This window comes from Protopterus annectens, chromosome 8.part0, assembly GCF_019279795.1.
Source record: "Protopterus annectens isolate FY-2018-M chromosome 8.part0, PAN1.0, whole genome shotgun sequence".
NCBI classification, from domain to species: Eukaryota; Metazoa; Chordata; order Ceratodontiformes; family Protopteridae; genus Protopterus; species Protopterus annectens.
The window spans coordinates 1977423577-1977439620 of NC_056741.1; the positions used below are offsets into that span (position 1 = coordinate 1977423577).

Sequence of the window (16044 nt, forward strand, 5' to 3'; positions counted from 1 at the left end):
GTAAGTGTACACAACTGTACTATGTTCTTTGTGTTTCACTGGTGCAGTCATTACATTTGGGTAGATTCCCAAAGCTATGGTTGGGAGGAGGAATTTATGCAGCGTTAGGACCAGCTATAAGGCCCTGCAAGACAGCAGTGGCAAAGCCAGCTCTGGATTTAGAGAAAATTGGTAAATGATAATGCCTGGTGAAAGTATATACAGAACTCCAGGTAGCAGCTTCTAGAATATCCCTGGAAGGAATACCTCTGAGAAAGGCTGCAGAAGTAGATGCAGCCCTGGTGGAGTGATATCTGATCCCCTGGGGGATAGTTTTTCCATGGTGCTTATAGCAGAAAAGAATGCAATGGCTTATCCATTTAGAAATGGTTTGTTTTGAAATAGCCTCCCCCTCTGCCCCAGCAGCAAATGCTGCTAGCAATTGTTCAGATTTTCTTCAAAATTTAGTTCTGTCCAAGTAGAATCTAAGTTGTCTGTGGACTTCCAAGGAAAGCAGAATCTGTTCCCCTTTGTTCTGTCGACTGAGGAAGAAGGTTGGCAAATGAATGGACTGATTAAGAGCCACACTGGAAACCACCTTGGGCATGAAGGATGGACTGGTCCTCAGAGATACCCTGTCCGCATGAAAGATGATGAAAGGCTCCACTGCCATAAGGGCCTGTAATTCAGATATCCTTCTAGCTGAAGTAATTGCTAAAAGGAAGGCTGTTTTCCAAGAAAGAAATTTCAAGTCTGCAGTAGCAGCAGGCTCAAAAGGAGGTAGAGTGAGCTTCTCCAAAACAAAGTTAAGGTCCCAAGCAGGGGTAGGAGCTCTCCTGGGTGGTCTCAAGTTCTCTGCCCCTCTGAGATACTGCTTGAGCAGGGGATGAGAAAAGAGGGGTGGTTCTGTTTTATTGTGAGCTGAAATAGGCATGGATTTTAATAGAGGAAAGAGACAAGCCCTTGTGAAGTATCTCAGTTAAATATTGCAAAATCTGAGGTAAATTGGGCACTGCTGTGCTCATCCCTAAAGATTGGTTCCAGGCACAGAATCTTTTCCATTTGTCAGCATAAGATTTTCTAGTACTAGGTCTTCTCGCCTCCAAGATGACATCCATCGCAGGTTTGCTGAAGGATGCTAAGGGTGAATTTAAGTGATTAGCCAGGCTGCAAGGTTCAATGTTGGAAGCTGAGGGTGCAGAATTTGGTTCTCCTGCTGAGACAGCAAGGAAGGTGCCTGAGGCAGGTGCCATGGAGATATTTGTGACACACTGCGCAGGAGTGGGTACCAGTGTTGGCCTGTTTGACTTTTAGCAGAACTTTGGAAAGCAGAGGCAGAGGCAGAGGGGGAAAGGCGTAGACTGATAGGTTTTTCCAGCTGAAGGACAGAGCATCCACTTTCCAGGCTTTTTTGTGGGGAGTCCTTGTGCAAAACTTGTCCAACTGGTAGTTCTGGGGGGAGGCAAATAGATCTATGTCTGGGCTCCCCCATTTGCTTGTCAACATGTTGAAAATCCGTGGTTCCAATTTCCACTCGTGTGGGTCCATGAGATTTCTGCTTAGTCCGTCTGCCAGTCTATTCAATTTTCCTGGCAAGGATTGAGCTTGTACGTGCACTTGGTAGCTCAAGGCTGTGTTCCACAATGCCATGGCTAGTCTGCAGAGGGGGTAGGAATGTGTACCCCCCTGGTTGTTTATGTACCACATAACCGTGGTGTTGTCTGTCTTTACCATTATTTGTCCTGGAAGAATGTAGTCCTTGAAGACTGTCAGAGCATTCTGTACAACTAACATTTCTTTTTGATTGATATGTAGGTGCATTTGATTTGGGTTCCATTTGCCCTGAATGCACTTACCTGCTAGGTGAGCCCCCCCATGCATAGTCTGATGCATCTGTAGTTAGGGTTTGGGCGGCAGGGGGTAGTGTGAATGGCAGTCCCTTGTTTTGGTGGCAGGCAAGGTATGATAGGAATCATTGTTTCCAGGCTGTGACAATGTTGACTCCATAGATTTTTTAAGTACCACTGTAGTTTCCTCATATGCAGGCTTGCATATGGAATTAGAAGAATGCAGGAGGCCATGAACCCAAAGGCTTGCAGTATTTGTCTTGCAGATAGCAGGGTTTTTGTGACCACTTGCTTGAAGTAAGTTACCAAATTAATTTGCTTCTCTGGCATGAGGAAAGCCATCTGGGCAGTTGTATTCAACCCTGCACCCAGGAATGTAATCTGTTGAGAGGATACCAGTTGTGATTTATTTTCGTTTATGGTGTACCCCAAACAAGTTAGAACCTTTTTTACAAATGCCAGATGATTTAGAAGTATGCCCTGGTTTTCTGCCTGAATTAGACTATCGTCCAGGTATGGGTATATTTGAATATTTCTTTACCTGCAAAATGCAATTACTGGATCCAGGCACTTTGTGAATACCTTGGGCGCAGTAGACAAGCCAAAGGGCAGTGCAGAGAACTGATAATGCAAGTAGCCTGCTTTGAAGCATAGGTATCTTCTGCAAGATTCCCTGATTGGGATGTGCAGGTATGCTTCTTTTAAATCTAGAGTTGCCAACCAGGCATCTTTGCCTAGCATAGGAAATAACTAGTGAAGAGTCAGCATCTTGAATTTGGAATGTCTAGAAAGTTGTTTAGAGTAGACAGGTCCAGAATTGGACACCATGATTTGTCTTTTCTAGGTACCAGGAAAAGCCTGGAATAGAAGCCTTGTCCCTTTTCCTCTTCTGGTACCGGTTGAATAGCCCCCATGTTTAAGAGGGAAAGTACATGTTTTTGAGCCTCTGCCCACTGATTTGGGGGCAGGTCTGGCCACCTGTTTGATGTTGGCAATGTGTGGAAATGAAATCTGTATCCCTGGGACACTATATTTAAAACCCATTTGTCCTGGGTTATGAGTTCCCAGTTTTTTGCACGAAGAGCAATCTTTCCCCCAAAAGAGATGGCTAAAAGGTTAGTGCTTGGTAGTTTTAAAGGAAAGTCATTGAGACTGTTTACCACAGGGGGTGTCTTGTTATTTCCAGATTTGGAAGTGGAGGCCCCCCCCCCCCATTGCTTAGTTCTGAGAGTCCCCTGGGACTGAAACCTGGTGCTTTTAGTGTGTCTGGGTTTGGCTTGAGAGGAGCTGGAAAGGACCAATTCTTAGTAGGCCAGTGCCTACTAAATCTTGGAGGTTGCACTTGTAAGAGATCTTTTACAGTTTGCATAGATTTAGCTTTATCTTCCATCTTTTTTAGAACTTCTTCAGCCTTATTGCCAAAAGGTGGTCCTGATTTAAAGGAGCATCCAACAATTTCACTTTAACATGATCAGGCAGAGATTGCTCCTTAAGCCAAGCATGCCTTCTAAGCACAGACCCAGTAACTGCAGCCCTGCAAGAGGCCTCTAAAGAATCAAAACCACATTGCAAAGTATGTTTTCCAACTTGTTCAGCAGAGTGCAATAAATCCTGTAAATCTTTATTTTCCACACAGTCAGAAATCAACATCATTTTCTGTTTAAGCAGTCCAATAATATGCTGCTGATATTTTATCATATGAAATTGGCAGTTTAAAGTTCTGATTGCCAAGGTTGCAGAAATATAAACCTTTTTACCCCATATATCCAGCTCCCTAGAGCCTCTATCAGAAGGGATAGTAATTTTAGCAGTAGAAGCCTTAATGCCCTTGGGCCCCTGAGAAATGGTTTCTGGATCTGCAACAGGATTCTTGAAAAGGAACTTTTGGGACTCAGGAACCCTGTAGTATCTGTCAGGTTTACTAGGAGCCGGAGGCAGGGAATCAGGGGCCATACTGGATTCCGAAAACACATCATCAAAAATGTCTAGTACAGGAGGTATAGCCAAAGGCCTATGCTGAGGTAGAAGAAGGAAATCCCTAAGCCTCTTTTTTGAATCAGAAAATTCCTGACTTTCCCAGTGGAAATGCTCCCTTAAGGTATGTAAAGTTTCCCCAAAAGAAAAGTCCTCAGGGGGGGAAGCAGAGGGAATGGAATCCTCTCATCAGAATCCTCATAAGTAGGTATGGACAAATCCAGGTCATTAGAAGAGTCAGAAGAAACAGAGTCCTGATCAGAAGAGTCATAGTCAAGCTCAGCCCTAGGCCTCTTAGAAGGGGGGGGGGGGTTGACTACCCCTGATTAGAGTAATTAGATCTTCAGTCATTTTGATCATTTGTTTTTTAGGCATAGGGGCCTGAACATGTGGCCTGGGCATCAGTTTTTTAGACATAGATTAAAATGTAGGCCTTAGTATTGAAGGTAGAGTCGGTTTCATATGCAAGTCTGAAGGCCTGAATACACCCTCAGAAGCAGCTCCGGACCCATCCAAGGTAGAGACATCCGCGGGTTCCATAGGTGAAGCATCTTGCGGCATATTGGACTCCAAATGGGACTCAGTAGAGGCCTGCGAGTCAGAATTAGCAGGTATCAGGGGCTGCAAAAGCGCCTCACTGAGTACCAACAAACTGGCAACTAGCTTAGGCGAAGCATCGTCGGCAGTTTTGGACCTCGACGGCCTGTCTTTGTCTTTATCTTTATGTTTTTTTGGAATCCGGGTGGTCAGACGGCTAACCGACGTCATTTCTGGATAATTAAACCGAGAACCGAAATATTTAGAGGCAAAAATGTTCCGTCAATGGATAGTGCGCTGATTAAATAAAGCACAAAACCGACAGCAAGATATGTTGTGGTCAGGGTCTAGGCAAGGAATACAGTACAAATGAAAATCTTTATGAGGTATTTGCTTTCCACAAGTAATGCAATTATTAACTTTTTCTGACATCGGTAAGGAGCAAGAAATAGTTTCCCCAACGGGGTACTTAGCTTTAAGTTGAAGACTTCAGTTCTGAAACTCAAAAATGAAAATTTCATGAGTCGGCCAACCGGCACTTGCGAACTGCTTCTGCTTCAGGCACCGCATGGCAAGAAAGACTGATGTAATGGTTTCAGCTGCATGTTTTATACCCCTGACTACCTGACGCCATGGAAGAAGGAACAGCAACTGACGCAGGACCCAAGACTTTGTTAAATCAGGCTGATTGAGGGCAACCTGCCAGCAGATTACCCAAATGTAATGACTGCAACAGTGAAACATGAAGAACATCCCTCATAAAATCCTCCAAAGCTAGTTATGAAAACAAAAATCGCCACTGATTCTAAAGACAACCACAAAGCATTCTATAGTTATGTCAAGAATCTCAATGGCAACACTCAGATCTGCTCTGAGTTATAGCACAATGGCACTAAATATACAGAACTAACTGATATTGCCAACATCCTGGCAGATAGGTTCAGTGCTAACTTTACCCCCCCCCACCTCCTAAAGGGCCCATCTCTATACCAGAAGAATGCAAAGTTCCTGTAATCATGGCTGCACAGGTAAAAAACACACTCTCCAAAGCCAAGAATACAGCATCCATGGGACCTGACAACATCCCAGGCTGCGTTCTACATGAACTACAGAATGAACTGGCACCCCACCTAAGCACCATGTTCAATCATAGCCTCATCTCAGGCTTTGTGCCCACTGAATGGCACACAGAGACAGTTATCCCACTCCACTAAGGGGGAGCCACCACGGGCCCCAGGAACAACCGCCCCATTAGCCTAATGAGCCTGGTCTGCAAGGCCATTGAACGTATCATCATGGAACTTATAAACAAAGACACTGGTAATCTACAAACTTTGGACCCCCACCCAGTTTTGGTTTATAAAAGGCAGATCATGTCTCCTAAACTGATTGACTTCTTTGAAGCAGTCACCAAAGCCATAGACGAGGGTAAGGTGGTTCACACAGCCTATCTAGATCTCGCCAAGGCTTTTGACACCATCCCCCACTCTGGAGTTATAGATAAACTCACTAAACTAGGTATAAATCCATATGTCACAAGATGGGTTGCCAACTGGCTCACTGACAGAACCCACACTGTGAAAGTAGCAGACTCCAAATCTGACTTTAGATCAGGGACAAGTGGAGTAACACAGGGTTCAGTCCTGGGTCCTCTCCTGTTTGGTATCTACTTTTCTGAAGTACAGGCTAACACAGATGATCTTTGGCTAACAAAGTTCACAGATGACTGCAAACTAGGAGCCATAACTGAAACTCCTAACGATGTGGACATCCTACAAAAGGGCCTCACTCAGATGGATGCCTGGTGTCAAAGCCATGGCCTCAAGCTCAATGCCAAAAAGTGCACTGTCATCCCCATTGGTAAAAACTCTGTACCCATGAGCTACCACATAGGTGGTAGTCTACTTAACACTGAAAGTGTGATAAGAGACCTTGGGACACAGGTGGACAGGAGTCTCTCCTTTGATAATCACATCGCCAAAGTAGTCAGATAATCCTTCTACGTGGCACACCTCATCACAAAAGGTTTCTCATCGAGGAAAAAAGAGGTCATTGTTCCCCTCTACTCATCACTCATTAGACCCCTTTACAGAGTACAATGCCCCTTTTAGTATTTACCTCACAAGACATCTACAACAACTGGAAAGGCCGCAGAAATACCTCATAAAGAGGATTACTGGCCTCAAACAGATGCCCTACGCAAACCATCTAAAAAAACTCCAGCTTTACTCCATCGCATATCGCCTCCTCCGAGGCAATCTCTGCCTAACATACAAAGCTATGTCAAACCCAGAGCTGTTGGACATGCTCCACTTAAAGAAATCCCAATCCCTCTGAGCTACATGCTCTAGGGACCTAAACCTTGTCACCATAATAAAGAGAACATGCTGGAGGGATAGATTCCTGTCCCAGAGACTTCCCATACTCTGGGACAAACTACCTATCTATATCAAACAAAGCTCCTCATTAGCATTCTTCAAGAAAAATCTTGATGATTGGATGGGAAATAGGAAATTCACCCAGGGGATCACCTCTGTGGCTCTGCTCGACAGGGGCACATGAAAATAATTTTCTTGGGTGGCGAAAGCCAGGGTACCTTTTTGGCTAGGATTGTATAGGCAACAGGGCCGATAGCCTAGTACCTACCTATGAACCTATAAGCTTCAGGTGTTAGCTTAAAAAATTCTAGCAAAAAGTTCTTTACAACATTATAGTTTAAAAAGTCAACATCAGATAGTTTGGACAGAACATTTACAGCTTTACCATGGAGTAAGGGGGTCAGGAACCATACCCAGAGCCTTCGGTTAGCATCATACTGTTTACATACCCTCCCAAACATATGATTGAAACTATCAAAATTATCCCCCTCTGTAAACTGTGGAAGAAATTTACTGACCTTTGTTGCTTCTGTGGTTCAGTTAATCCCTTCCCCATTACCTCCATGACTCTGGCAAAGAGTCGGCATCTCATTTTCATGTTGCCTCTGCCTCTCCTCCTCCTTAGTTTCCAGGCATAGCAGTTTCTCATTCTCCTCAGCCTGCAGATGTCGCAGTTTGTCATTTTCCTCACTCTCTAGAAGCCTCAGTCTCTCTGTTGCTTCTATTTTCAAACACTTGGCTTCCAGCTCAAGTCTCTTTAGCTCCAGATGGACTTTTAAGTCCTCTGTAGAAAGGTTGAGCTGTCCATTCTCTGTGTGTTGTACATCTCCCCAGCCAGAATGATCTTCCTCCTGGTTGCAAGTCTCGGATGCAGCTGTAACTAAAGCTGCAATCATGTCTGCTTTAGTCAGGTTTCCATGCATCAGTCCTTTAGCGTGGCACATCTCAGCCAACTGGATCCTTATCAGATTGCCATACTCCTCTGCTGACATGCTTGCTTGCTCTCCCTGACGCTCTCCCTGACTAAGCTAACAAAAGAAATAAAACAATTGTGATCTGAACTCTGAATGTTCACTGTTTGGCTGATTTGGAGTATAAAAACACCTTCAGTGAAAATTGTACACAAGCTTCAGGAATTCAGTATCCACCCCACTACAAGCCATTTAATATGTGATGTTAAAAACTTATAAAATTTACAGAAGATTAAGTGCCTTCACAAGTCCAAATGATTCCACAGGGTAATAAAACAAAGAAAGCACAAACACAGCACGATGCAGATAAAATGTTTTAATCTCACAAAGCGCTTTCATGTCAGATATGACTCTTCATCAGACTTTCAAAAATACAAGCTAGAACACTAAATAATATACTGTGGATCACCCAATGACTACACTTCACTAATTATTATGTCTATATCCAAATTAATCCATTAGTATCAAAAAATACATAAACATATAAACACATTTATTTAAAAACTCTCACTTAAAATTTTTTATTCGTGAAATTATATATGTAGAAAAAATATAGTATTCAAAGATCCATGGGACTACAAAATTCATTTATTTAACGGTCCATCCCTTAAAAAAGGCTTAAGGGAAATTGCATCTCCTACACGCAAATGTGCCCATTCTCTGGGACAATTGAACACTGAGATTTGTTTCAGATTTCTCATAGCATAAAATACACTTAAGTGACTTAGTATTCTTATAAGAAACCCCAGGATTTACTTATAAGACCACACCACGCCAGAAACAGAAGATATGGACTTAGAAGAACAAACTCTAGTTTTTAATATTTCTGAACACTCACTGAGTGAAGGTGAGAAAACATTGCTTGAAAAAGGTCAGTCTTTTGTACCTGCTTTGAACATTGACATCAGTGTTATATTAGATGTTAAACATTTTTCTAGGAACGTAATGCTCACACTTACATTCACTTCTTGTAGCATTTGATAAAGTGGTAGAATCAGAATTACTGTCTATGGATTACATCAAGAATTACATCAATAATGAATTATTTTTTTTATTTAACAAAAATAGAAAAAGAAGCTATTACATCATTAAGAAATAATGAAAAGATTATAAGACTGGCGGACAAGGGAGGGTCAGCTGTAATAATGGATCGATGTGTCTATAAGAATAAAATGCTTGATATGTTACTATATGATGATACTTATGTTTTGCTAACAGTTAAAGAGTTAAGCTTTACTATATTGCCTGCTCCTTGAATTGGTGTTAAACAGCAATGCTTTTTTATATGAAGATAAATATTTTCTCCAAAGAAAAGAAGTGGCCATGGGCACTCCATGTGTCAATTCATATGCTAATTCAGCAATGGCATGGTGGGAGAACATCTATTTTAAAAAAACATGCTGTCTATTCCACATTGGTTCAATACTACAAAAGGTTTGTGGATGACATCTTCCTTTTGTGGAGTGGCACCAAACCTGAACTGGAAGAATTTGTTATATATTTAAATAATACTACCAACTTTTTACGTTTTACTACAGAATGGTCAAATGAGCAAAGTATTTTTTTAAACGTCCATTTGGTGGAGCAAGGACAGTTAATAGCTACTTCTGTTCATAGAAAAACATATAAAAAGAATAATGTACTACACAGGGACAGCATGCACCTTCCCCACATATAAAAAAACATTGTGAGGGGCCAAAGCATTAGGACATCGAAACTCACCAATATAGATCAAGAATGCAGTTCAGAATTGCATAAATTGGAACACAATTTCCTAGACAGGGGATATAAACAATATGAATATGCCATACCCATAGAAGGGGCTAAGATAGATAGGAGAGGAAAAGGGAGACCATACTTTAGGGACCATAGGGTAGATGATGCATCCATTCAGCCGTTAAATCAAGATAATTGTGATACATGCCAGATGCTAAACCCCTTTACTAAGAATAATAAACAGATACATGAATAAATATGTAAACAGTGGCACATACTTATGGCTGATGATGAACTTAAAACCCTGGTTGGTGATAGACCTTGATTTACTTATAAGAGTACTAAGTCACTTAAGCGCATTTTATGCTATGAGAAATCTGAAACAAATCACAGTGTTCAGTTGTTCCAGAGAATGGGCATGTTTGCATGTAGGAGATGCAATTTTTGTAGTTACATTAACAATACTAATAGATTTATTTATCCCATGACAGGTTAAGGGATATGAATTTAAGGGTTATGCTGATTGCAGAATGAGGGACAAGGTATATTTAGCCACCTGTGTCGAATGCCCCTCGTTCTATATTGGTAAGACCAACAGGACCCTTCGAGAATGAATACATGAGTATATATATATATATATATATATATATATATATATATATATATATATATATATATATATCTGATGCTATAGCCTACCCCATCTCCATCCTGATTAACAGAACCATTACTGAGGCCACTATCCCCACTATTTGGAAAATATCCTACGTAATACCACTCCATAAAGGTGGTTCCTCTACCGAACCATCTAACTATAGACCTATAGCAATTTTATCTCCAATAGCTAAGATCATGGAAAGATGTGATCATAAACAATTTCTCAATCACCTCTCTCTAAACAATCTTTTGACCAAATCTCAACATGGCTTCAGACCCCATCATAGTACAACCACTGCCCTCCTATCCTTTACTGACTCAATTAATAAAAATCGTAACAACAAAAAAATATCTTCCGCCTTATTTCTTGACTTGTCAAAAGCCTTTGACATGGTCAATCACCAACTACTTCTACAGACACTAAAAACCTTCCACTTTGATAATTCAACTCTCAACTGGTTCCATGCCTTTCTCTCTGGAAGGCAACAGGCAGTCCAATGGCAAAATAAACTCTCTCAACCCTTACCTAATACCATAGGAGTTCCACAAGGCTCCATTCTAGGTCCCCTTCTCTTCTCCGTGTTCATAAATGAACTTCACTCAGTTATCCCTCAAGCCACATGCGTCCAATACGCAGACGACTCCACCCTTATTTGTTCGAATGCCACTCTCCCTGATTTACAAGCAATGACCCAACAATGCTTTGCTACAATTGAAAAATGGCTATTAGAGAGGAATCTCGTCCTTAATCCTAAAAAAACTAAGCTTTTACTATTCTTTCCCACCTCAGTTTCTCCTCCAGGACAATACTGCACACTAGCTAATAATATCACCTTCTTCGTTCAGTCTAATAATGGCACCATAATTGAACCTGACACTAACACTAAACTACTAGGGGTCACTATTGACAATAAACTTAAATTTAACTTGCACATCAGTCAAACCATAAAGACTGTAAATAAGAAACTCGGATCATTGTATAGAATTAAGAACTTCCTCACCCCCATTGCCAAACTAACTATAGCACGTACCCATCTCCTCTCCATGTTACTGTATGCTTCCCCTGTATTCTCTTTCCTCAATATAGGTGACATTAATAAACTCTCCGTGACTTACAATCACATTGCTAGATTCATAACAGGTGCCCCTTATAGAACACATCACTGCCTTAACCTAAAGAAACTTGACTGGTTAGAACTACCAAATATTCTCAAACTTAACCAACTCTCTGAAGCATATAAAATCATAAAGGAACCTGACAAAATCCCCTCACTAAATAATCTACTGACTCCCTACTTCAACCTAAGTAGTCTTCGCTCCTCTAGCAGATTACTGGTCCAAACAATCAAATCCAACAACATGGGAGGGGATGCTCTCTATGCCAATTCTATAGGCAAGGTCTGGAACTCCCTACCTAACAACCTAAGACTCTCCAATTCACTTTCTCAATTTAAAAAACATCTTGCCCAATTCCTTAAGGCACATTGGGTATGCCCATGCGTAAATCCAGGCTAGGTCCTGTCATCTATAACACATCCTACACTACTTAACAAATTGGGTTTCTTCTCAATTTCCTATTCTAACCGACTATTAATCCTACCTTGCTGTATTAAAGAAAGCAGTTTCTTTATCATCCCCCAGAACTCTAGAAACTTAATGAACTGGAAACTGTACATAGTTACTGTAATGTCTCTTGAAATGCACAAGTTTTTCACTAGTTTTTCAAAGTTGTATTTTAACTGTAATACTGCTATCATCGGCTTAACCATGAATGTATATAATATGTTAACTAGCAATTTTTTTCATCTATGTAATTTGTAAACTTATTTGTATTTTTTCACTGTGGAGCTTTTCTCCCCGGGCCTCCGCTGAAAATGGACATGTATCCAGTCGGACCATCCCGGTCAACAAATGTAAAATAAAATAAATAATAAATATATATATATATATATATATATATATATATATATATTATTTTTCATGAATAAAAAACAATTAAGTGAGGGTTTTTAAATAAATGTGTTTATATATTTATGTACTTTTTCATACTAATGGATTAATTCAGACAGATAAGTAATAACTAGTGAAGTTTAGTCATTGGTTAAACCACAGTATATTATTTAGCGTTCTAGCTTGTATTTTTGAATGTCTGATGAAGCATCATATCTGACGTAAAAGTGCTTACTGGGATTAAAAATCATATCTGCATTGTGCTGTGTTTGTACCTTGTTTGTTTTATCACCCTTTAATATGTGATGTTGCTAACTCACCATTATCAAACAATTGATACTTGATGTGGATATCCCACCACAGCCACCAATTAATATGGGATGCCCATGCACTGGCCCAGTAATCAAGAAGCCTCAATCCTCACCACTAGCACCACTGAGGGGTGTCTACCCTGGGAGGATAAGTGCACACACAGTAAAGTACAATTTCCCTCAAGGGAACACGGAGATCAATTGGTCTGGGGCTGGTTTCTCTCTCTCCAGATCCCAATAAGACTCTCCACTGGCACAGCTATAGGGTTAAGATCTCAGCCGAGTGGTCAAACCAAAACCTCCAGCACCCTCTCTGTGTCCAATCAGTGCGTGCCCCTGCTCAAGTAGCTGACACACATACACTTTGAGATTTGATTTATATACAAACACACAGACACATCTGGGGAAGGCTGGCACAGGTTCACTAGCTATGCCCCCTTCTGCCCAGACTATAAGGTAGTACCAACTGCCACCAACCACCCTTATCAGCTACTATAAAAGCCCTTACCAAAGGGTGTCCAATTCTACTGTGCAATGTTATTATTATCCAATTGGTAAGTGTGACTAAGACTTGAAGGCTATTTAGGAGTGGCTTGTACAGTATCACCAAATTCATGCAAGTACTCCAAGAGCTTAAATTATCTCTACACAAAATGGCCACAATTAAAAGGTTTTAAAATATTTAATAATAAATAATAAAAACACACAATATTCATTAATTCAACACAGTGACAGTAGAGAGTTCAGAAATCACAGGAAATGCTTTAAAACAACATTGTAGGATAATCTCACATAAATATAGAAAACAGCTAGACTAATCTTGCTAGTCATATCTATCTCTAAGAGAAATCCTAAGATCTAAATCCTACTTAGACAGCAAAGCAAGTGCTGGTGAGTTGTCAGCTTCAGAACAAAATATAAAATGCACTTCTTTCTTTCTGAGATAGTCCTTAAATTGATAATACACATTACTCCTGAGTCATTTCAGATTACATCATTCTGGTCACTTCTGGTTTAGTTCCCAGGCTAACAGAACTCAACATTTAACATTTCTTTGTGATCTGCAGCTGCCAGGAAGTCACAGCAATAAAAGACACTTTACATGTGAAACCTAGTAATTATCTCTGTCTTAAGACAATACAAAAGAATTTCCAGCTGCAGACATCCTGTCTCCTAGCTTGAGATCACACACAGTCATAAAATTCTTTACTTATCAGCTTTCTTCCAGCAGGGTGCACTGTGGTTACATTTTTTAAGCTCATCACATAACACAGTTTTCTTGCATTTGTCAAACAAGCCTGTGGATCATAGTAATATTTACAGGGACATAGAATTATATACAAATTTCTATCTAGCTGGGCTGGCAGCCTCTCAGTGTATCGGACTATAAATGGCTTGGAGTTGAACGGGAGTCTTATCGACCGTAACCTGGACCTGGAGTAACTCCGTGGAGTTGTCCAGACTAACTAGATGGGAGGTGAATTTATCTCTAATATAGAGATAAACACCATCTCCTTTGGTTTTCTCACATTCATTTTGTGATCTAAAGGTGTGGAAGGCATTGTACCCCTGCAGGACCACATTTACCCAGTTAAGTCAGAGTTAGACAGTTGAGAATAATCTTATGATTTTAGTCAAGGTGAAAACACCACCCTAATTAAAAATGTAGCTGCAATTAGCAGATTAAGCACTTTTAAGTTTGAGAACTTGGCAAATCAGAACTCTGCTTTTCTCTACAGCTAAAACTGGCTAATCCATACGATCAGATTGATGTCATCCATTACTGCACTCTAATATCAAATTCAGGAAATACTGTTGAGGGCATATTCTACAAAAATAATGTTCTTCAGTGATGGATATAAACTGATGGACAGACTACTGATGGATGCAAGACGTACAGCCTGTTTCTGTACAGAAAAGGCACAACAAAAAAGAAAGGTTGCAGTACTGCTGAGATATTAATGTTAAAAAATATGCAAAATTATGTCTCCAGAGATGCAGCAATACAGAGACACGCAAAATGAGTTACCAGTCTTACCTAGATGCAGCTATTATAGAAGCATTCAGTCCACCATAGCAGGACAAGGCCACAGCAATGGGGATACTCCATTTCATATAGCCCAAGGTTTCTTCTGCAAAAGACTAACAAAGTAAACATAATCAGACACAGCACCTTGCAATACTACCTGTTTTCCAAATTTAAGCCAATATGTGCTAAAATCAATACAGAATATGTCATTAAAATCTAATGAAATATTATCCACCTGTACTGTTTTTCCTAGTTTTTAAATAGTTAAAAGATGGAAAGAACAATTGGAGGATCAGCATTCCAAGAATGAATTGCTGGTTAAAATTAGAATTCAAAGGCATCACCTGCCAAACCTGCAGGGTTGTATAGTCAGATCTAGTTTCTCTGACTTATGAGGAAACTGGGAAGATAAAAAAGTTGCATCACAGATGAATCAGAGTTGCACATTTTGAAGTGAATAAGCAATGTTCTTATCAGTTATCAGAGATGCAGCAAATAGTATTGAACAAATACTAAAATAATATTATAAATAGGTATACAAGCTAAAAAAATGGTTTTGGCCCTAATTATGTCTCATAGTGCCATTTACCCATTTCGTAACTTGGAAGGTCCTTCTCCAACCATTTTCAGCAATATCCTGACCTACAAGGGTAAATGCCAAAATTATATATCTAGATAGATATATGGAGCTAATTAAATAAGACAATATTCGCAAAAATTAATGATACACATAATGATTTCTGCATGCCGACACCTTAATCGACTAGTAAAACTCTCAACAGATTGAATGAAAAAGGACAGCAAATGCTCTCCTTTTCTGGTTGGTAAATTAAAAATGGCAAACACCAGACACACTGTCTGAACAGTGATACTATTAAAGAAATGTTTTTTCACAGGGTAATGTGTAGTGATGGGGTCAGATTTAGCACTCATGAGTAAGGATGGGCTTATACACAAGAATAATGCAAAAATCAGCTAAACAGTTAAAGATCACCTTTTACAAGTTTTGTATTGTACATTAGAACAAGGATCTCCTGACAGACATTGAATGCAGAATCTGATCTTAGTGACAGGAATGATCAGTGAAGAAAGTGAAATGATTGAGTGAAAATCAGATACTGCTTTCAAAAGAAAACTTCTGATTATCTTTAGTACCATCTTATCACTACATTTTATTTATTTATTTATTTATTTTTCATTTGTTGACCAGGACAATTGACTGGATACTTGTCCATTTTCAGCGGAGGCCGGGGATAGCAATCTGATTTGTTATAGAGTAACAATTAGGAAGCAATGTAGGGGTTGCCAAAAGACATCCTTAGCATATTTATATTGCCAGAGTTAGTCAGGATTAGAGCAAGGACATAACCATTGCCTTTTAAAGTACTGTTTTAGATTTTTTTTTTTTTTAATTGGGTTAGAATGGGTTCTGAAGTAAGCTCAGCAGGAAGTGATTTATATTTTGCCAACAGAGTTGGCATACAGAGAGTCTCCAGAGGAGTTGTTGCTTTTGAGGGTTTGGGCTAGTAATATGTTGGATGAGCAAAGTGTCTTGATTTTGCTGTAAGGGGTGATAATTTTTGTAACTACGGGTGTGTTTTCAGGTTGGTAGAGAATTTTTATATGCTACTATTAGCTGATTGTACTGAAGTTAGATAGGCAATTCTAGCCACCTTAGATTCTTCAGGTTCAGAC

General features: G+C 40.0%; 1 protein-coding gene across 1 annotated transcript in view; it reads right to left on the bottom strand.

Moving 5' to 3' along the window:
• The window catches only part of SLC7A6 (solute carrier family 7 member 6), an 855166-nt gene that overhangs the window by 294686 nt on the left and 544436 nt on the right, over nucleotides 1–16044 (bottom strand). The window contains exon 5 of the mRNA XM_044081519.1: nucleotides 14359–14462. Coding sequence (XP_043937454.1) covers nucleotides 14359–14462 — 104 coding nt within the window. The remainder of the gene's footprint in view (nucleotides 1–14358; nucleotides 14463–16044) is intronic.